Below are 20,270 nucleotides of genomic sequence, written 5' to 3'. Positions count from 1 at the left end.
AGTGAGGAACGCAGTACAACGCCTCCTCGCCATCTGTAAATGCTCTCTGAAGAGTGATCCAAATGCAGATTGCTCTTCAGAAACCAAAGCATGTGTGAATGAGGCCTAAACAGGGGCGGACTGACCATTTGAGCACTCGGGCACTGCCCGAGGGCCCGGGCTTACTAGGGGGGCCCCATGAGATGCCCCTGGTACCTTTCATTTGCTTTTTCATAGGCTTTTTTTGGGTTTGGGTGAGGACACAGGGGCCCCATGATCCCCTATTGCCTGGGGGCCCCATGAGTTGTCAGTGCGCCCCTAGGCCAAAATGTAATTTGATCATAAAGGTGAACTAACCTTTTAAGCACTTATTAATGAATACAGAGATGCATCATTCTGCTTGGCGTTCCCGCTGGTAAGGTGTATTAGTTAACGGGAAGGAAGATTTCCTTTAACGGAGCTGACATGGAGCGCTTTTCAGTGTCCTGAGACAGACAACTGCCATGGAAACGGCAGGGATGATTTGACAAACTATTAAATCATGGACTGAGCGGTGGAGTGCTGGCGGCTATTCAGACACGCGCATCCTGGAATCGGGAGCCCTGCTGTGTGTTTGTCACACTTACAGTCCCAGCAGGAGGGGAGAGTGCCAGGAGCTCCATTCTTCCCTCTTCCCTTTGTTAATGTGAAGCTATATGAAAGTCTGCCTTCTGTGCCCAACACATGGCGGGGAATCATTGTAACTCCGGGCCATAAAATAGCTGAAATATTCCCATCTCACCTTAAACATAACTTACTTAAAGGTGAACTCCAGGCAAAAAAACTGTTCATCAATAGCCCAAAGGATATAAATGCACTTTTTGTGCACTAGATGCCTTTGCAACCCCCAGATGTTACCTTGTAAAAGTAGCAGTGACATCATCACTGTGCTGTACAGAGCCTATGAAGAGCAGAGCTGTGGGAGGGGCCTTGAAGGCTCCACCCACTATAGACTGCACACAACTACAGGAGGGGGCGGAGACAAGACCAGTCAGCCTGCACAAGGAGAGAGAGCAGCAGTGAGCGGTCTTTATTACAAGAAGACAAAGTCTCACTCTGGTTTACTGCACAGATCTGAAAGACATACACAAAGCGCACCAAGAGTCAAGGAAGAATACACAATATTATTATTATACAGGATTTATATTATTATTATTATACAGGATTTATATTATTATTATTATTATTATACAGGATTTATATTATTATTATACAGGGTTTATATTATTATACGGGATTTATATTATTATTATAATACAGGGATTATATATTATCATTATACAGGATTCATATTATTATTATTATAATACAGGATTTATATTATTATTATTATACAGGATTTTTATATTATTATACAGGATTTATATTATTATTATTATACAAGATTTATATTATTATTATACAGGATTTATATTATTATTATTATTATACAGGATTTATATTATTATTATACAAGATTTATATTATTATTATACAGGATTTATATTATTATTATTATACAGGATTTATATTATTATTATACAGGATTTATATTATTATACAGGATTTATATTATTATTATTATACAGGATTTATATTATTATTATACAGGATTTATATTATTATTATACAGGATTTATATAGCGCCAACAGTTTGCTCAGCACTTTACAATATAACGGGAGACAATACAGCAACAATACAGTTCAGTACAAGAGGGTTAGGAGGGCCCTGATCCTTGGAGCTTACAATCTAGGACATGACTGTATTTAGGCAATATTTGCTCATCCAGCTGGAAAACAGCTAAATATACAGATGAAATAGATCAAATATAAATGTTCTACTTGCCAAAGGATTGCATTTCTGCCCATCCAGTTCTGAGATTCACATAGCTCTGTCCCACAGCACAGCCATGCCTGTCAGAAGATAGTTATAAGGCAGGGAATGTGGCTTTTCCCAAATATTCACAGGTGGTGAATCATTTGCTGCCATTTAAAACACATGCATCGGGATTATTCACTTGCAATGAATGTTTGGTGAATGTCAGATCCACTGCTTTATAAACATCCCCCATGATGATGTGTTGATGATTACAGAGGTGCATTACTCTGTATCATATTTACCTGAAAAATACAGTATTCCTTTTTTTATTTTTGCAGGTCCTCATTTCATAACAATGTCCTTCTTTCTCAGTTAGGATCCTTGTACATTTTTGGGGTGCATTGGCGCACACTGCGTTAAGGTAGCCCTTTGAAATCAGCGCACCAAAAGTGCCCATTTGCAGTTGGCCATCCTTACAACTTCAGTAGCCAATTTCAATGGACTACCTTAATGCAAGGCATGTTGGCCACAGTTGTGTATTTAGGCAACACTCATTGCATTACGGCAGTCCATTGAAATCTATGGGCTGCCCACACATGTAGTGTATTGTGTCTCTAGAAAAGAGTCATGTGCATTTTTTTCATCCTTTGTGGTTTGTAGCCAACCCATTCTTAATTATTGGGCTGCCTTGATGCAAGGTACAGTGATGCAACAGATCGCCTAAGTGTGAGTGGGCCCCCGCTGTATCACGTATAGGAGAACGATTTCTAAACATGGAAGACCAGCCTGTGTCAGATACTAATAATCTTCCTTCAGATTGTTCCTCAGTCTGTCTAATGTAGAGTCAATGGTTTAGAACTGTGAAGATGTTTTGGTGAAGCTTCTAGTTGCTGTACGGGAGGAGACGGTTCATTTTCTGAGGACAATGTCTATTTTTTCTACATTTTCCATGTGAAATAAGCTCTTTCAAGAGGTTAATTGATTCCTCGTGATTTTATTGGCTTTTTTATGGTAATGCAATTTCCTGCTCCAGTTAGATACTTTTATTGGCTTCATAAGGTATAATAGGAGGAGGTTAAAAAAAAGAGTCTTGTCCTCAGTGGAAACTTTAATTGATTTAACAATGAATTTCTTAAAGGAACACTTTATTTAGAACTGAAAATTGAAGTAGTTGTTTTCTAATCACTCCTTGGGGGAGGACCCTGTCTCTTTGGCCCAGACTGTATACAGGACCTCTGATTCTCTGTAGGTGTAGAGAACTCTCCATCGCCTTTCTGTGCTAGGTGTTGACCAGTGTCCTATAATAGTCAGATGGCAGACTGGTAGTGCTCAGCAGAGGTTCTGCAATTCTGTTGATCTTCAAACTTTTCAGTATGAGGGCCACATTGTATATTCTTCAAATATTCATGGGACAAAAATAATTCCCTATCAAGGTCCCTCTTACATTAGAGTCCCCTTTAGAGTCCTCCCTTATTTAGGGTTATAGAAAACCAACTTGTGGAATACCAGGGGACCCGTTTAGAATGTTCTAATAATAAGTGGGCAGCACAGTGGCTAAATGGTTAGCACTTCCACCTGGCAGTACTAGGGTCGTTGGTTCAAATACCAACCACGGCACCGCCTGCCGGGAGTCTGCATGTTCTCCCTGCTGGTAGATCAATTGGCTCCTGTCTAAATTGTCCCCACTATGTGTATGAATGAATATGAGTTAGGGACCTTAGATTGTATGCCCCTTGAGGGTTAGGGACTGATGTGAATGTAATATATATATATATATATATATATAGTGCTGTATAAATTGACGGCGCTATACAAGTACCTTAAATAAGTTAACAATACAGTACCATTATATCAGAAAATAAGCGGTAGTGATTTTTATTTATTGCTTCTTTTTGTGGCTTTAAATGGCATAACCTATGTATATAAGAATCCTACACACAGTGATGCTCTACCACATCCATTTTTTTGCCATAACAAGCTGTAATGGGACTCATTTCATTTCAACAAAGGCAGCCTCTGAGTTACCCATAGCCCCGATTATTTAGTAGTAGTTAGCCACATTCAACTGGGCTTGTTTGGCAATGGTAAAGACGTTCCGCAGCTGACCAAACCATTTCTTCAGTTCTAATGAGTGTAAAGCTGGCCAACCACAGGTTGCAGGAAATAAAATTGCTCAATTCCCCATCAACAGTCAGTGGTGATGGAGGAATTCCTTCTGCGGAGCTATTGTATTCTCCCAGCTGGGGAGCGCCGTCCCTGCCAGGAGAACACAGCCACTGGCAATAATCACATCCTAAATATCCTACATGCTGGTTGTACCCAAGTCAATTGATGGATGCATGGGTTAAATCTCAGCTGGTCCCTGCTGAATCAGCCAGGATTCGATCCATCTGTGGCTGGCTTAAAGAAGGTATACTGGCATTTATATTCAAGTCTTAGGACACCTTAATCCCATCACCTTGGAATGTGTAAATGTTGATTGTCCAAGAGCAGGATGGGAAGGGGTGTGAAGGTTGTGGTGCTATCTTGTCCTAATTTCTTAACCCCATTGTTGTTGCCATTGTTGGGTATCTTCCTGATACCCATTAGAAATTAGGAAATGGCTTGGCAGGCTTCTAAAAATCTTCCGTATTACAGAACAAGTCCAGTTGAATGTGACTAACTACTACTAGATATACAATGACCTGGATAAAGAAGAACCATCACAGACATAGCACCATTTTGTTCTTTTAAAACATACCCAAATCATTTCCATAATTTACACAACGTTTCTTCTGCATACGTAGTTTATAAAAAATCAGCTACACTTAGCACTGAAATGTTGCTCTATTATGCCAATTGTGAAACTGAATAAGGGTGAAAACCTTTGCTTACAGCATTGCTCGTAGTGTACCATAATACTGTCATTATACATCTATGGGGGTTTCTATTACTGACTTTACTGAATTGCTGAATAGCTGGCTATTATCTTCACCTACTGACTTCAGTATGTTCTGAGTCACTTTCCTGGAACAAGTATATAGATATAGGGTAATGTCAATAAAAAGCCAGAATCTATATCCACACACTTGTTCCAGATAGAGATAGCAAAAGGATCAGCATGACAAGTGAGCAAGTAGCTTTTGTAGAAAGACAACAGAAACATTGGGCCTTCATTTTTCTCAAGGCTTGTTCAATCATCTCTGTTCAGCTGAATTTTTCTGCACATCACCGTACATGTATGGTGTAAACAAAGCACATGGAAAAGTATGGTTTTCTGTGGGCCCTGTTCATACCTTACATATACACAGCTCAACAGATAGGTTGTGAACAAGTCCTGACTGTAAACTTCATTATACTCACTTGTAATGGTCTCACTGGGAGAGGTGGGGTAGAGATGAGTACCACAAAGGGTAAATCATCATTCAAGGTTCCCTAAGACTATGTCCAGAGCTTATATCTAGTAGGAGACCGCAATTATAAAGTGAACCACCAACAAATTAAGTAGACCAGCAAAGCCTCAAATCCTCAACTTTTCTCTAACTTGGTTATCTGGCCCAATCCCCAGCATCCCATAGTGGAGTAGTGAACCTTTCAGTTGGTCCCGAGACCTGGATTCATACTTCCTAAAATCCTCAACTTTGCTGTAACTTGGGCAACTGGCCCAGTCCCCAGCATCCCACAGTGCAATAAGGCACGTCTCGATTGGCCAATGGGATACCGTGTTTTTTGTGAGACACAGAGGGAGGCCATAGCTCTGATTTGGATCCAGAGGCTTGTGATGCTCACTTTGCTGAGGTGGTGTTAGTTTATAGGTTTGTATAGCAAAGCTTTGTACATATTGTGGGTTCATAACCAACATCCACCCTAACCATTTTCTCAAATTTCCTAGTGAATGGATAGTTTGCATTTTCATGAACGTTAATGCTTTCACTTTAAAAAGGACCTGACACTATTCAAAAATGTTTAATGAAAGGAACGAATACTTCTGACATCCATTAATTGCTAAAAATAGCTATTTTCCTGAGCTATGTCCTTCCATAGGAACAGTTTACCTGACCCTAAGTTGAGAGTCATGTTCTTAGTGCTCATTTAGGACATCCATCCAAGATAGGAGGAGTAGGTATATGCATAGTTTACTTGCTTCCTCCTATCCACCCTCATCCTCCTTACAAAGCCATCTCTTCAAGTTCTACCATCGTCTTCTGCCGGACCTCATTTTCCCAAAGTTTACTCACAGAAGAAGAGAAAAATGTCAAGAGGAGACGTAGAGGAACTGAAAAAAACACCTTTCCAACTGCTTGAACATCATGCTTCTGACTATGACCTCTGGCTGGGGTTTTTTTATATCGGGATTCCATCTGTCATGATGGACATTAGTGCAATAGGAGCCACATTGGGCACTTAACTTACTTATGTCTGGAAAAAGAAATCTGTAGATAAGAGATATACAGGACGTATGGTGTAAAATGGACACAGTAGTCCCTCTCTGGGTCAAGAGTCAAGCCAATTGTTCCAATGGAAGGAGAGAGCTCTTAAAATTAGAAATGTAACAAGTTAGCTTGATGTAGGCTCTTACAATGGTGACGGGTCCTCTTTAAACAAAGCCCTTTCATGCTTTTTGGGTTCAGTTTCTTTTCTAACATTTGCATGGAATGCTGTTATGACTTGCAGTGCAACCTGTTCTGAAAAAAATATACATTTATATATATATTGCATTTTAAACCCAGGGGACTAGCAGGTTTTATTTTTTTGCATGTGCTTTCCCCTAGACTCTGGCTGCTCTAACAAGAAATTCAATAAATCTGCTTCCAAACCATCTTGCACAAGCTTTGCATGTCCAATCTGGGCCCGAGGAGATTAACAAGCGAATAGAGCACACCATCGACTTGCGAAGTGGAGATAAGTTGAGAAGAGAGCATATCAAGCCTTTCTCACTGATGTTTAAAGATTCCAGCCTGGAGCACAAGGTAGCCGGGGCTCTGCTGACTCACTTCCATGTTCATCATTGTCTCAAATGTCCTTGTGTTGGTGGAGGTGCACGTGTGTAGTCATCATGCTGTCAATGAGGGTAGAGAAGGAGGTTCTGAAGGTTTAGCTATGAAGGTTTTTGGGTGTATACACCCTTTCCCAAGGATTCAGTGGTAGAGTAATGCATTGTGTTAGACATTGATTAACAATGGAAAGATTTGAGTTTTATTAGTACACTTTATAAGCTAACGTAAATTGTATTTAAAAACAAAACTTTTATAGTTTTGAATAGAGTGGTGAGGGGTTAGATTTCATTGCTGTCTGTGTCCCAATTAGGAGTAATCAACCTCTCTATTTGTCCTGGTGCCCAAATGAAAAATGTTTTTGCTTTATATATAGGGATGATAGATGCAATATACGATTTTATAATGCCTGGCAAAGAAACCTATCATGTTGTTTTGAAAGCTTTCATCTTAAATAAAAAAAGTTAGTCAGCAGTAGGTATCACTTGAGCACCAAACTTTCCCCAAGAATAAATGGATTTTAATGTGGCTACAAAATAATTACCAAATAAAAATGTGTAAAAGTTGAATAAATATACCCTTTCCCCATGGGTAGTTACAATAGTGGAACAATTGTTTTGTCATTGTTTGAATTGGGTGGCAAGCAGTTTTAACAGGAGGTGGGGCAACGTTGAAAAAGCAAGGGTTCAGATGGAATTGAGTTCCTTATCGTGTGTTGGCCAGGCTTGATTTACTGCTAGGACCTAAGTGTTGTATGACCATTCATGTGGTTGTGGTTACACCAGTCTGTGTCAGAAGACTATATATATATATATATATATATATATATATATATATATATACATATATATGTATTTATATAAATATAGAACTATGGTTAAATGTGAGTTAACATGAACTTTTTCACAATTTCAATGTCTCTCTCAATAGCATTATATGATTTGATTGCTTCTTTTTTTATTTCCTGTATTTAGTTAGTGAGAGTATATTATGTAACATATTACAAATTATATTGCACTCTTCGCATTAGTTCCTGCCCTGAAGTGAAATTCATTCTAACATGGCTACAACATTCTAGAGACGCTTTGGTGCAGTACGAATTAACCCACCAATATTTCTTGGGGTTTTTGAAGCACATGAGAAGACTCAAGAGAATCCATACCACCTAGGGAGAGCATACAAATCTGAACCCAAGTACTCTTTATAGCTCCATGGGTTCTTGATGATGTGGGTAGACCGGTAAAGATGGCCTTAGATATTAGATAACCATTGACTAATCTGGCTGCTCAATTGTAAAACTAAGGTTGGGCTTCAAAGGTTTTTCATGGGTGGATACTGGAAAAGAAGGCCATCAAAATTGGATGACCATTGCCTATTCTAGCTGTTTTGACCTAGTAGGGTGACAGTATCATGTCCGTGTCTGAAGACAACATGGGGTTTATTTACTAAAGCTGGAGAGTCCAAAATCGGACTCCCTTCTACATAGAAACCAATCAGCTTCCAGGTTTCATTGCCAAAGCTTCATTGAACAAACTGAGGTTAGAAGCTGATTGGTTTCTATGCAGAAGGGAGTCTGATTTTGGACTCTCCAGCTTTAGTAAATAAACCCCCATGGGTCTAAATGTCTTGAGGTAAAAAGACAATCAAAGAGGTTAGAAATCTTTCTCTAGTGTTTGTTCTTTCCTGCCAAGTTAAGAGACTTTAAGTGACTTTGAACATGGCATGGTTGTTGGTGCCAGGAAGTCTGGTCTGAGTAGTTAAAAAACTGCTGGGATTTTCACGCACAACCATCTCTAGGGAAATCGTCACTCATCAGTCCAGGCAATTAACCAATCTTGTATTGTCCTCGTGAGCCTGTGCGAATTGCAGCCTTCGTTTCCTGTTCTGAGCTGACAGGAGTGGCACCTGATGCGGTCTTCTGCTGCTGTAGCCCATCTGCTTCAAGATTCGATGTGTTGTGCATTCAGAGATGGTATTCTGCATAGCTTGGTTGCAATGAGTGCATATTTGAGTTACATTTGCCTTGCTATCATCTTGAACCAGTCTACCCATTCTCCTCTGACTTCTGACATCAACAAGGCATTTTCACCCACACAACTGCCGCTCACTGGATATTTTTTCTTTTTTGGACCATTCTCTGTAAACCCTAGAGATGGTTGTGCTTGAAAATCCCAGTAGATCAGCAGTTTTTGCAATACTCAGACCAGCCTATCTGGCACCAACAACCATGCCACATTCAAAGTCACTTAAATCTCCTTTCTTCCCCATTCTGATGCTCGGTGTTAACTTCAGCAAGTCATTTTCACCACGTCTAGATGTCTAAATGCATTGAGTTGCCGCCATGTGATTGGCTGATTAGCAATTTGTGTTACCAAGCAATTGAACAGGTGTACCTAATAAAGTGGTCAGTGAGTGTACATATAGAGAGGGTGTGGGGGGTGAAACTTACAAACGTAAGAAGCATGGTTTAGCTAAATTTATATAAAAACCTTCAGGAGGACAATGCCCTATCGTACCTTCTCTTCTGAGAAAGACTTTGGAAACATTGCCATTTCCCTTCATCCCCTATGTGTCAGCTGTGGTGACTTTTGATGTCCTCAAACTGGACCCCTTATGGTGTCCTTCAGTAACATCCCATCATCCAGATGTAGAGGGTGGTAGTCATAATTTATGAGGGAGGAGTGGTTCCTGGTTTTCAAAGTGAGTATCTATTTGCTCAAATATGGGTCATCTGATGAAGAACGTGGTCAGTGGTGCGGCCTTAAAATTTTATTTTAATTTTTTTTAATATTGAATGTTATGCTCACTGCAGTGCAGTTGGACCTACATGATCCTCTAGTTTTTGCCTTGTGTTGCCCAATCAGGTATGGAAGCATGCTATGTGGAAATCATCTTCTTATTTTAAATATTGGTAAATGGATGTCCCCTCTTTGATTGTCCTCACTGGTTTAAGTGTATCTGTAGCCAAAGCTGTTTTTCTTAAGTTTATCAAAGAGAAGTGTTGGAACCCATGTTGAGTTTTTATTGCTGTCTGTGCCATCACTTGGGGGGGATTCACCCTCTCTCTCTATTTGTCCTGATGACCGTTATCACCAGAACAGAAAATGATAGGAAAATCAAACTTATAGTTGTCACTAGGGAAGGTGAAGGCAACTCTTTCAATAGGTAAATGTGTCTGTGGGACATTTATAAGAGGTGAAAATTTTTCAGTTTGTAGAGATTTCCTCTCACTTCCTGTTGCATTTTCAGGAAGTAAAGAAAAATCTTCCCAACAAGACGTAGAATAAAAAACAACTGGGGGTTTTATTACTTCCCTACGCTATCCATAACTTGAAAGGTTTTAGCTATACATACACTTTAATAGCTGAAGGGTTCCCCACCACTCATGAGCCCATGTAAAATAACATCTCTCTTTTCCCTTTTGTTCTTTTCATTGCTCGGTGAATTTGATTCTGGCCATTAAACTACAGCAATTGCTTTGGAGAAACATTACACTTTATGGCTGTGCCACCATGACAAATGTTATTAGCATGGGCCAATCCCAACATAATCTGTAATTACAGTTCAGTGTCCTGAGATTCCCAGAGGAGCTCTAAACAGGATTTTTTTTTATAGAACTACACTACAGCACCAGAAAGAAACAATATTGAGCAAATCCCGAATGCTTCAACGACCTAATGCTTTTACGTGTTAGTGGGGTGGGGCCAGGGGCGGACTGACCATTTGGAAACTCGGGCACTGCCCGAGGGCCCGGGGTCAGTAGGGGGCCCCATGAGATGCCCCTGGTACCTTTTTCATAGGCTTTTTTGAGTTTGGGCAAGGACACAGGGGCCCCATGATCCCCTATTGTCCAGGGGCCCCATGAGTTGTCAGTCTGTCCCTGGGTGGGGCTCATTATTGTTACTTCCACTGGGGCATTCTTGGTGTCAATGGAGGACTTTTTACTCTACAGCTCATTTAGATGTCATGAAAAATGCACTTTTGTAAAGATACTAAATGTACCTGAGGATACTTCTAGAGAAAGTAAAATAATTGAGTTTTTTTTTTGTTTTGTTTTTAACCACTTGCCCTCCAGAGGATTTATTCTCCTTCCTGACCAGGCTTTTTTTTTTCGACGCGGCATTGTGTTACTTTAACTGACAATTGCGCGGTCATGGAATGCTACACGCAAATTAAATTTACATCCTTTTTTCCCACGAATAGTGCTTTCTTTTGGTGGTATTTGATCACCTGTGCATTTTTTATTTTTTGCGCTATAAAAAGAAAAAGACCGACAATTTTGAGAAAACAATATTTTTGACTTTCTACTATTAAAAATGTCCAGTGAAAAAAATTTAAAAATCAAATTTTGTCATAAATTTAGGGCAAAGTTTATTCTGTTACATATCCTTTGCTAAAAAAAATCCCTATAATTGTATAATAGATAGTTTACGTGAAAGCTCTAGCGTTTACAAATGGCGGTATATATACGGGGTTTTTTTTTTTAAATTTGTATTTTTACTAGTAATGGAGGCGATCAACGACTGCACCCAAATTAAATTTATGTCCTTTTTTTTTCCACAAACAGAGCTTTCTTTTGGTGGTATTTGATCGCCTGTGCGTTTTTTATTTTTTGCGCTATAAAAAAAAGACCGACAATTTTGAGAAAACAATATTTTTGACTTTCTACTATTAAACATGTCCAGTAAAAAAAATTTAAAAATCAAATTTAGTCATAAATTTTGGGCAAAATGTATTCTGCTACATGTCCTTTGCTAAAAAAAATCCCTATAATTGTATATTAATTGGTTTACGTGAAAGCTCTAGCGTTTACAAATGGCGGTATATATACTGGGATTTTTTTTTTTAATTTGTATTTTTACTAGTAATGGAGGCGATCAACGACTGCACCCAAATTAAATTTATGCCCTTTTTTTCCCCACAAATAGAGCTTTCTTTTGGTGGTATTTGATCACCTGTGCGTTTTTTATTTTTTGCGCTATAAAAAAAAAGCCCGACAATTTTAAGAAAACAATATTTTTGACTTTCTGCTATTAAACATGTCCAGTAAAAAAATTTTAAAATCAAATTTAGTCAGAAATTTAGGGCAAAATTTATTCTGCTACATGTCCTTTGCTAAAAAAAATCCCTATAATTGTATATTAATTGGTTTACGTGAAAGCTCTAGCGTTTACAAATGGCGGTATATATACTGGGATTTTTTTTTTTCTATTTGTATTTTTACTAGTAATGGAGGCGATCAACAACTGCACCCAAATTAAATTTATGTCCTTTTTTTCCCCACAAATAGAGCTTTCTTTTGGTGGTATTTGATCACCTGTGCGGTTTCTATTTTTTGCATTATAAACAAAAGAAAATCAACAATTTTGAGAAAAAAACAATATTTTTGACTTTTTGCTATAAAACATCTCCAGTGAAAAAATGTAAAAAAATCAAATTTCCTCTTAAATTTAGGCCAAAATGTATTCTGCTCCATGTCTTTGCTATAAAAAATCCCAATACGAGTAAGTTAATTGGTTTGCGTGAAAGTTATAGCGTTTACAAATGGCGGTATAGATACTGGAATTATTTTTTTTGTACTAATAATGGCGGCGATCAGTGGCTTATAGCGAGACTTTGGCAGGCATTCTGACACTGGGGGGAACTGACTTGGTTCCCAAGTCCCAGCATGTCCAGTGAAAAAATGTAAAAAATCAAATTTCGTCATAAATTTAGGCCAAAATATATTCTGCTCCATGTCTTTGCTATAAAAAAATCCCAATACGTGTAAGCTAATTGGTTTGCGTAAAAGTTATAGCGTTTACAAATGGCGGTATAGATGCTGGGATTATTTTTTTTGTACTAATAATGGTGGCGATCAGTGGTTTATAGCGGGACTTTAGTGGGCATTCTGACAATGAGGAGAACTGACTTGGTGTCACCGACATCCCCAGTGACACCAATACAGTGATCAGTGCTAATAAAAAGCACTGACGCTACTAATGGCACTGGGCAGGAAGGGGTTAACATCTGGGGCGATCAAAGGGTTAACTGTGTGCTGTTTCACTATGTTGGCTGTGTGTGTGATTCACTGTAAGCACACTGCTTTGTATGGCTCTGCTATGCACCCATGCCACTCTGTAGCAGTATTTTTGCTATAGGGGGGTGTGGAACCGGTTAAAAAGCTTGTTGATCCCTTCGCGCCTAAGGATAAAATGTTAATGCCTAAGCACAATTTTGCAACTTTGGCACGTGTTAATAAAATCATACATATTATCACAACGACTTTGTGTATCCAGGTGGATTGTACCTCGTTTTTTTCAGGACAAATTGGGCTTTCATTTGCTGGTAAACGATAATAGATATCTCTTGATTTTTTTTGTATTATCAAAGGAAAACTGACCCATAATGGTAAAAAAAAATCATTTTTTTTTTAAATTTAGCTGCATATTTCTTGCTACTACCATAATCTACCACCAAAGAACAACCTAAAATAAATTTCCCTACTCCTGATGATCGCAGCCATACCAGTTATGTGTATGTTAGTTGCTGTTTGTACCCGTAGTACAGCCCAGGAACAATAATGCACATTGTGCTTCTTTTTTATCCTACCAAAAACACACTGACACTAACTGACACTGTATAAAAACAAGTAACAGAGGGCGCACCAGCCTAGTGCAGGGATGGAGAACCCTTTTTGAGCCCGAGTGCCCACACTGCAACACAAAACCAACTTATTTATTTCACTGCAATTAAACCTGAATACTGAGGTTTTCATTTAGAAAACACAACTGGTGCAGTTGTCCGAACTAATTGACACAATAACTTTTGCGGTTGGTCTCAAAGTGCCGTCTGACACTTGATGTGCGAAACACAACACTCTCACTACACAGAATACATAACGCTTTCCCATTGCGTTCCAAATGACTCTGTCCAGGCCTCTTGGAATGATCTTCCACTATTTATTCAGTTTTGCTTTTTTTTCTGTGCTAATTTTTTGGTGTTCAACACTTTGAGTCTAGAAAAACACAAAAATTAAAACAAAAATGACTTACTAACCCCACCCATATCAGATATGTCTGTAAATGTTCTCAAAATATGGCTATATACAGGTCCATACGAGAGCAACTTACAATTTGTAGGCAGATATAGGCATAGCCATAGTCCAATGTCCTGTAGAACAACAAGGCTCACTGTGCCAGGTAAGAAATCCTCATGGATACCGCTCTGCCACAGGTGACGCTGCTCTGCTTGGTCTGGAAGCCGGCTGTGTGTGAGAAGGATCCAGACGAGAAGGCTGGAACACTCAGGCGCCAGATGTCTGGCCCGATGACGTCACTGGACGAGCCGGGACCAGGTTCCGAGCATGCACATTGGCGATGGCTGCCGGGGGGTAGTGATCCGCTCGCTTGCCCACAGAGTGGGCTCTGTGTGCCAGCTGTGGCTCGTGTCCTGTAGGTTCACCATCACTGGCCTAGTACATTATCCCAGGAGTACTTTATTATTAAAAGTAAAAAAAAATACTCACAAACAATGAAGAAAATATAGCATGTCAAGCCACCAAGTCAAGGCACAGTGGATAGTCGGTCCAAGAAAGAGCCAACACCAAGCAGACGCCATCCAGGATCCAGAAACAGCTAGCATGTTTCAAGGGTAACCCCTCTTCATCAGAGCCTAATATATTGAGCTTAACACTCGCATGTAAGTACCCCACAAGCCATGCCATGAGAACATCAGGGTCTTCTCACCTCTCTGGGAGCGGGCACCTGTACATGGGTCATGTGACCTCGACTGAGCACAACCGGCAACAATCAGAGTGGTAGTAATACTCACAATATATGAATATACAGTTCCTTGAAAAAGTATTCATACCCCTTGCAATTTTCCACATTTTGTCATGTTACAACTAAAAAGGTAAAAGTATTTTATTGGGATTTTATGTGATAGATCAACACACAGTGGCACATAATTGTGAAGTGGAAGGAAAATGATACATGGTTTTAAAAAATTTTTACAAATAAATATCTGAAAAGTGTGGCGTGCATGTCTATTCAGCCCCTTTTACTCTTGATACCCCTAACTAAAATCTAGTGGAACCAATTGCCTTCAAAAGTAACCTAATTAGTAAATAGAGTCCACCTGTGTATACTTTAATCTCAGTATAAATACAGCTGTTCTGTGAAGCCCTCAGAGGTTTGTTGGAGAACATTAGTGAACATACACCATCATGAAGGCCAAGGAACACACCAGACAGGTCAGGGATAAAGATGTGGAGAAGTTTAAAGCAGGGTTAGGTTATAAAAAAATATCCCAAGCTTTTAACATCTCACAGAGCACTGTCCAATCCATCATCCGAAAATGGAGAGTATGACACAACTACAAGCCTACCAAGACAAGGCCATCCACTTAAACTGACAGGCTGGGCAAGGAGAGCATTCGTCAGAGAGGCATTCAAGAGGCCCATGGGAACTCTGGAGGAGCTGCAGAGATCAGCAACTCAGGTGGGAGAATCTGTCCACAGGACAACTATTAGTCATGCACTCCTCAAATCTGCCCTTTATGGAAGAGTGGCAAGAAGAAAGCCATTGTTGAATGAAAACCAAAAGAAGTCCCGTTTGCAGTTTGTGTGAAGCCATGTGGGGGACACAGCAAACATGTGGAAGAAGGTGCCCTGGTCAGATGAGACCAAAATTGAACTTTTTGGCTTAAAAGCAAAACACTATGTGTGGCGGAAAACTAACACTGCACATCACCCTGAACACACCATCCCCACCGTGAAACATGGTGGTGGCAGCATCATGTTGTGGGGATGCTTTTTTTCAGTAGGGACAGGGAAGCTGGTCAGAGTTGATGGGAAGATGGATGGAGCCCAATACAGGGCAATCTTAGAAGAAAACCTGTTAGAGTCTGCGAAAAAGTTGAGATTGGGGCAGAGGTTCACCTTCCAGCAGGACAACAACCCGAAACATATAGCCAAAGATACAATGGAATGGTTTAGATCAAAGCATATTCATGAGTTAGAATGGCCCAGTCACAGTCCAGACCGAAATCCAATGGAGAATCTGTGGCAAGACCTGAAAATTGCTGATCCCAGACGCTCTCCATCCAATCTGACAGAGCTTGAGCTATTCTGCAAAGAAGAATGGGCAGAAATGTCCCTCTCTAGATATGCAAAGCTGGTAGAGACATCCCCAAAAAGACTTGCAGCTGTAATTGCAGTGAGAGGGGGTTCTACAAAGTATTGACTCCGGGGGGCTGAATACAAATGCTGCCACACTTTTCAGATATTTATTTGTAAAACAATCTGAAAACCATTTATCATTTTTCTTCCACTTCACAATTATGGACCACTTTGTGTTGGTCTATCACATCAAATCCCCAAAAAATATATTTACGTTTTTGGTTGTAACATGACAAAATGTGGAACATTTCGAGGGGTATGAATACTTTTTCAAGGCATGATATAAGGAAGCCCACTAGTTTGGGTATTACAGCGGAAATACACTGCATCTAAGCACCACAAACCAAACACATTAATTCATTTTTATTATTCAAAGCAAACAACCCTATCCATCCATGTCTCCATGCTTTATTTTGCGAATAAATCACTTTAACCTCCCTGGCGGTATTCCCGAGTGTAGCTCGGGGTAAAGTTTCAGTACCACAAGCGGTAACCCCGAGCTACACTTGGGAATACCCTGCAGCGTTGATCCACGATCCCTCGATCACTTACCTTGTCCTGCGCTCCCGCGATGTCCCTCCTGCAGTGTCCCCAGCAATGTCCTCCGGCGGATGCCGGCATCTGTCTTCTGGGTTCCATTCCCTGCGAGCGTCGGGACGTACGGGGGACGGAACGGCGGGAAATTTGAAAATGACAAAAAGTGACATTCACTAAAATCACTAAAATCACATAGTATAACATTCCTGTATCAAACCATTTCACATACATTTTGTCCCGAGTGCTTTGTCCTGCGCCCTGCCTGCATTTTTACTGTTCTTTCTACCTGGAAACTGAGAAATGTCCATGGCGTCCAAAAAGCGTCCCTTTAGGTCAAAATCGGTTTTAGACCGGCTAGAGAACAGCGATAGTAAATCAGAACCACTTGCAGAATTGAGTGATAATGATTCGTGGGGGAAATTCCTCATCAGACACTGAAAACGATTCTGTGACTTTGCTTAGCGACGTGCGAACTTGGCGCTATATTTCAAATTTCAGGGTTTTTGGTTGATTATATTATTGAATTAAATTTATTATTATTATATTATTATTTTTATGATTATTTATTAAATTATAATTTATGATTTCGTGTTTCAAGTTTTATCCTACCCGGGATGTTTACTAGACTCTTGTTCGGACAGATTTCAGTGAGTTATTCCTAAAAATTACAGGCCTACAATTAAAAAAAAACATATTTCCATGCAAAAAAATGTGCCGCTTTCAGCACCAAAAATCTGAAATAATCATACTGCCAGGGAGGTTAAAAAAACACCCCTCTAGCATTTCAGGATGAAAAGTATGAAATTGATAATACATTTTTTTTTCTAAACCTATGTAGAAGTAGTTGTCCTGGGACTATAACATAGGCAAAACCTAAGGAGCTGTCCCATGTGCTGAAATCATCTAAAACACTCACATGTGGTTCACACCACATGCAGTCCAGTGCATTTTTTTTATTTTTTTCTTTAAAAAATGCATGGATAGTAGGTTACATGGTTTACAATGGCATGGTTCACACCAGTGCAGTCAGTACTGTACTGGAACATGGTAAAATGCATCAAAAACTCACCAGAATGCACATGTCCTTATTTAGGGCTGGTTCACACCAGATGTAGTCCAGTGCATTTTTTTTCTTCAACAACAAAGCATGCACAGTGTTTTCCATGTATTCCAATGTCCCCAGTTCACACTAGTGCAGTCAGTTCCAGTCAGTTTCCGATGCAGAAAAAAAAGTAGAACATGCTGCATTTTTTCTGCACAAAACTGTACTGGAACCAGGGGCGGACTGACCATTTGGGCTCTCGGGCACTGCCCGAGGGCCCAGGGTCAGTAGGGAGCCCCATGAGATGCCCCTAGTACCTTTCATAGGCTTTTTTGGGTGTGGTTTGAGTGTGGGTGAGGATGCAGGGGCCCCATGATCCCCTATTGCCTGGGGGCCCCATGAGTTGTCAGTCCGTCCCTGACTGGAACATAGCAAACTGTATGAAAACTGCACCGGAACTGCATGTGGTGTGAACTGTAACCAAAAACATATCTGGGATGCATCCGGAGTGCGTTTTTTTTGGTGTGAAATGGCTCTTAAGGTGAAATAAAAAAGAGGGGAAAAACGCGCCAGTTTGCATAAAAAATTTGCATGCAGAAATGCATTCAGACTGCGCTTCTATGGTGCGAACCGGCCCTAAGAGTATAGGGGTTGATTTACTAAAGGCCAATAGGCTGTTCACTTTGTAAGGGATTTCCCCCTTAGCTTAGTGAATGAGGGGAAGCTTTGCTGATTTCCATCATCCAATCAAATACAAGCAAAAATACATTTTTTTTTAAATTTCTCTTGCATTGTTTTTTTTTTTTTCACCACATTCACTACCCTAAGGTTCACACCTAAGCGTTTTCTGCCGTGTTTTTCAGAAATGCAGTACAGACCCTTTAACATGATTTCCTATGGGACCTGTTCACACTTGTGCGTTTTCACCCGGTGCGTTTTTTTGCAAAGGGCCAGGGACTTTTTTGAACGCAAAAAGCTGCGTTTTTGGTTCTATAGACTTCAATGGAAACGCTGCCGAAAAAACACGCATTGCGTTTGTTCTGCGTATTTGATGCGTTTTTGGCCACGTTTTTCGTTTAAAATCTGCCTAGCAACAAGAAAAAAACAAAACACAAAACACATCAAAAATGCATGTGCAGAAATGCAAAACACAATGCAGAAATGGATCAGTCACAAACTGCATAGATGTGAACCTAGCCTAAGATAGACTTTCTTATAACATGTATTGCGTTTGTGCTGCATTTTTGCCATGTTTTTGATGCGTTTGGCGTTTTAAATCTGCCTAGCAACAAGAAACGACAAAACGCATAACACATCAAAAATGCATGTGCATAAATGCAAAACACAATGCAGAAATGGATCAGTCACAAACTGCATAGATGTGAACCTAGCCTAAGATAGACTTTCTTATGACGTATTGCGTTTGTGCTGCATTTTTGCTGCGTTTTTGATACTTTTTTCATTTTAAAAATTTTAAAAAATGAAAAAAAAATCAAAAACGCAAGTGCAAAACGCAATGCAGAAATGGCTCAACCGCAACCTGCATAGCTGTGAACCTAGCCTTAGCTAAGTGAAAATTCCCTTGCAAAGTGAACAGCCTATTTGACTTTAGAAAATCAACCCCCCCATTCTCGGAGCATTTAATCCATTACAGAAGGCACACTCCAACGCTAAACGTCCCAGTATGACCAGCTCAAATTTGGCTGGAAGGTTATGCTGAACATTTAATTCCAAAACAACCCTAGGGCCACTTTTTTTTTCTTTGTGCCAGTAATTACAGCAATCCTTTAAATGTACGCTGGATCAGTCCTTTGCAAATTAGTGTCAGGGGAGCAAAGCCCTGAAGATCAACTACAAACAATTAGCAGTTGCGTCACCAAGTGGTTTTTGCCTGGGAATACTTACCTAATGACTACCATGAAATATACTGTGTTGTATTCCAGTAACTGTAATATATATATATATATATCTCTCTGACTAGTGCTTGTACCAATGATATTCAGAGTTGTCATTCCCTTTTTATTTCACACGCCTTTTATGTATAACTATATAAAGATATAACTATACATAGCAAAATTAACTCATCAACACAAAAACCAGTTGGGGGGTTTTGGCTTAATAAGCCTTGGGATGTTTTTAATTCATAGCCCCCCCCCCCCCACCATTATAATTAGATCATGCATAAGGGTTAGAATATACCAAAATACTTCTGTTTTGCTTCTGACATGGGATTCGGGACGGAAAGGGTTTATTTGCAAAAAGTTTGCAAAGCTCTTTGTCCTGCTTTTTTTTTCTTTTCATGTCTTTCTTAATTGTTTTTTTTTCTCCACACATCTCTACTTGCTTTTCTTTCTTTTTTTCTTTTATTTTCCAGTTGCTTTCTTTTTTGCCACACATCTCTTATACTTTCTTCCTACTCCCTCACCTCTTTCTTTTTCTTTTCTTTTGCTTTTCTTTTTCTTTTCTTTTTCTTTTCTTTTCTTTTTTCTTTTCTTTTTCCCTCTTTCTTTTCTTTTTCTTTTCATTTCTTTCTTAATTGCGTTCTTTTTCTCCACACATCTCTTATCCTTCCTTCCTTTCTTCCTACTCCCTCGTCTCTTTCTTTCTGTTTTCCTTTTCTTTTTCTTTCTTTTCTTTTTCCCTGTTTCTTTTCTTTTCATTTCTTTCTTAATTGCTTAATTTTTCTCCACATGTCTCTCATCCTTCCTTCCTCGCCTTCCTCTTTTTTTCCCTTTTCTTTTT

The 20,270-nt window shown here is 39.6% G+C and overlaps 1 protein-coding gene across 2 annotated transcripts in view; it reads left to right on the top strand.

Annotated features, from left to right (window-relative positions):
• ADCY8 (adenylate cyclase 8) overlaps nucleotides 1-20,270 on the top strand; it is a 422,640-nt gene that overhangs the window by 254,823 nt on the left and 147,547 nt on the right. Inside the window, exon 8 of one of the 2 annotated variants that reach the window (XM_089685929.1) lies at nucleotides 6,568-6,765. The exons of the other annotated variant lie outside the window; for it this stretch is intronic. Within the exon in view, the coding sequence (XP_089542055.1) occupies nucleotides 6,568-6,765 (198 nt within the window). The remainder of the gene's footprint in view (nucleotides 1-6,567; nucleotides 6,766-20,270) is intronic. 2 annotated transcript variants of the gene reach the window in all.

The sequence above is a fragment of the Staurois parvus genome, unplaced genomic scaffold (assembly GCF_062004578.1).
Source record: "Staurois parvus isolate SC_StPar_1 unplaced genomic scaffold, SC_StPar_1.0 ptg000389l, whole genome shotgun sequence".
Lineage (NCBI taxonomy): Eukaryota > Metazoa > Chordata > Amphibia > Anura > Ranidae > Staurois > Staurois parvus.
Note: the sequence above shows the minus strand (reverse complement) of the source record. Positions and strands in the feature narration are given on the sequence as shown.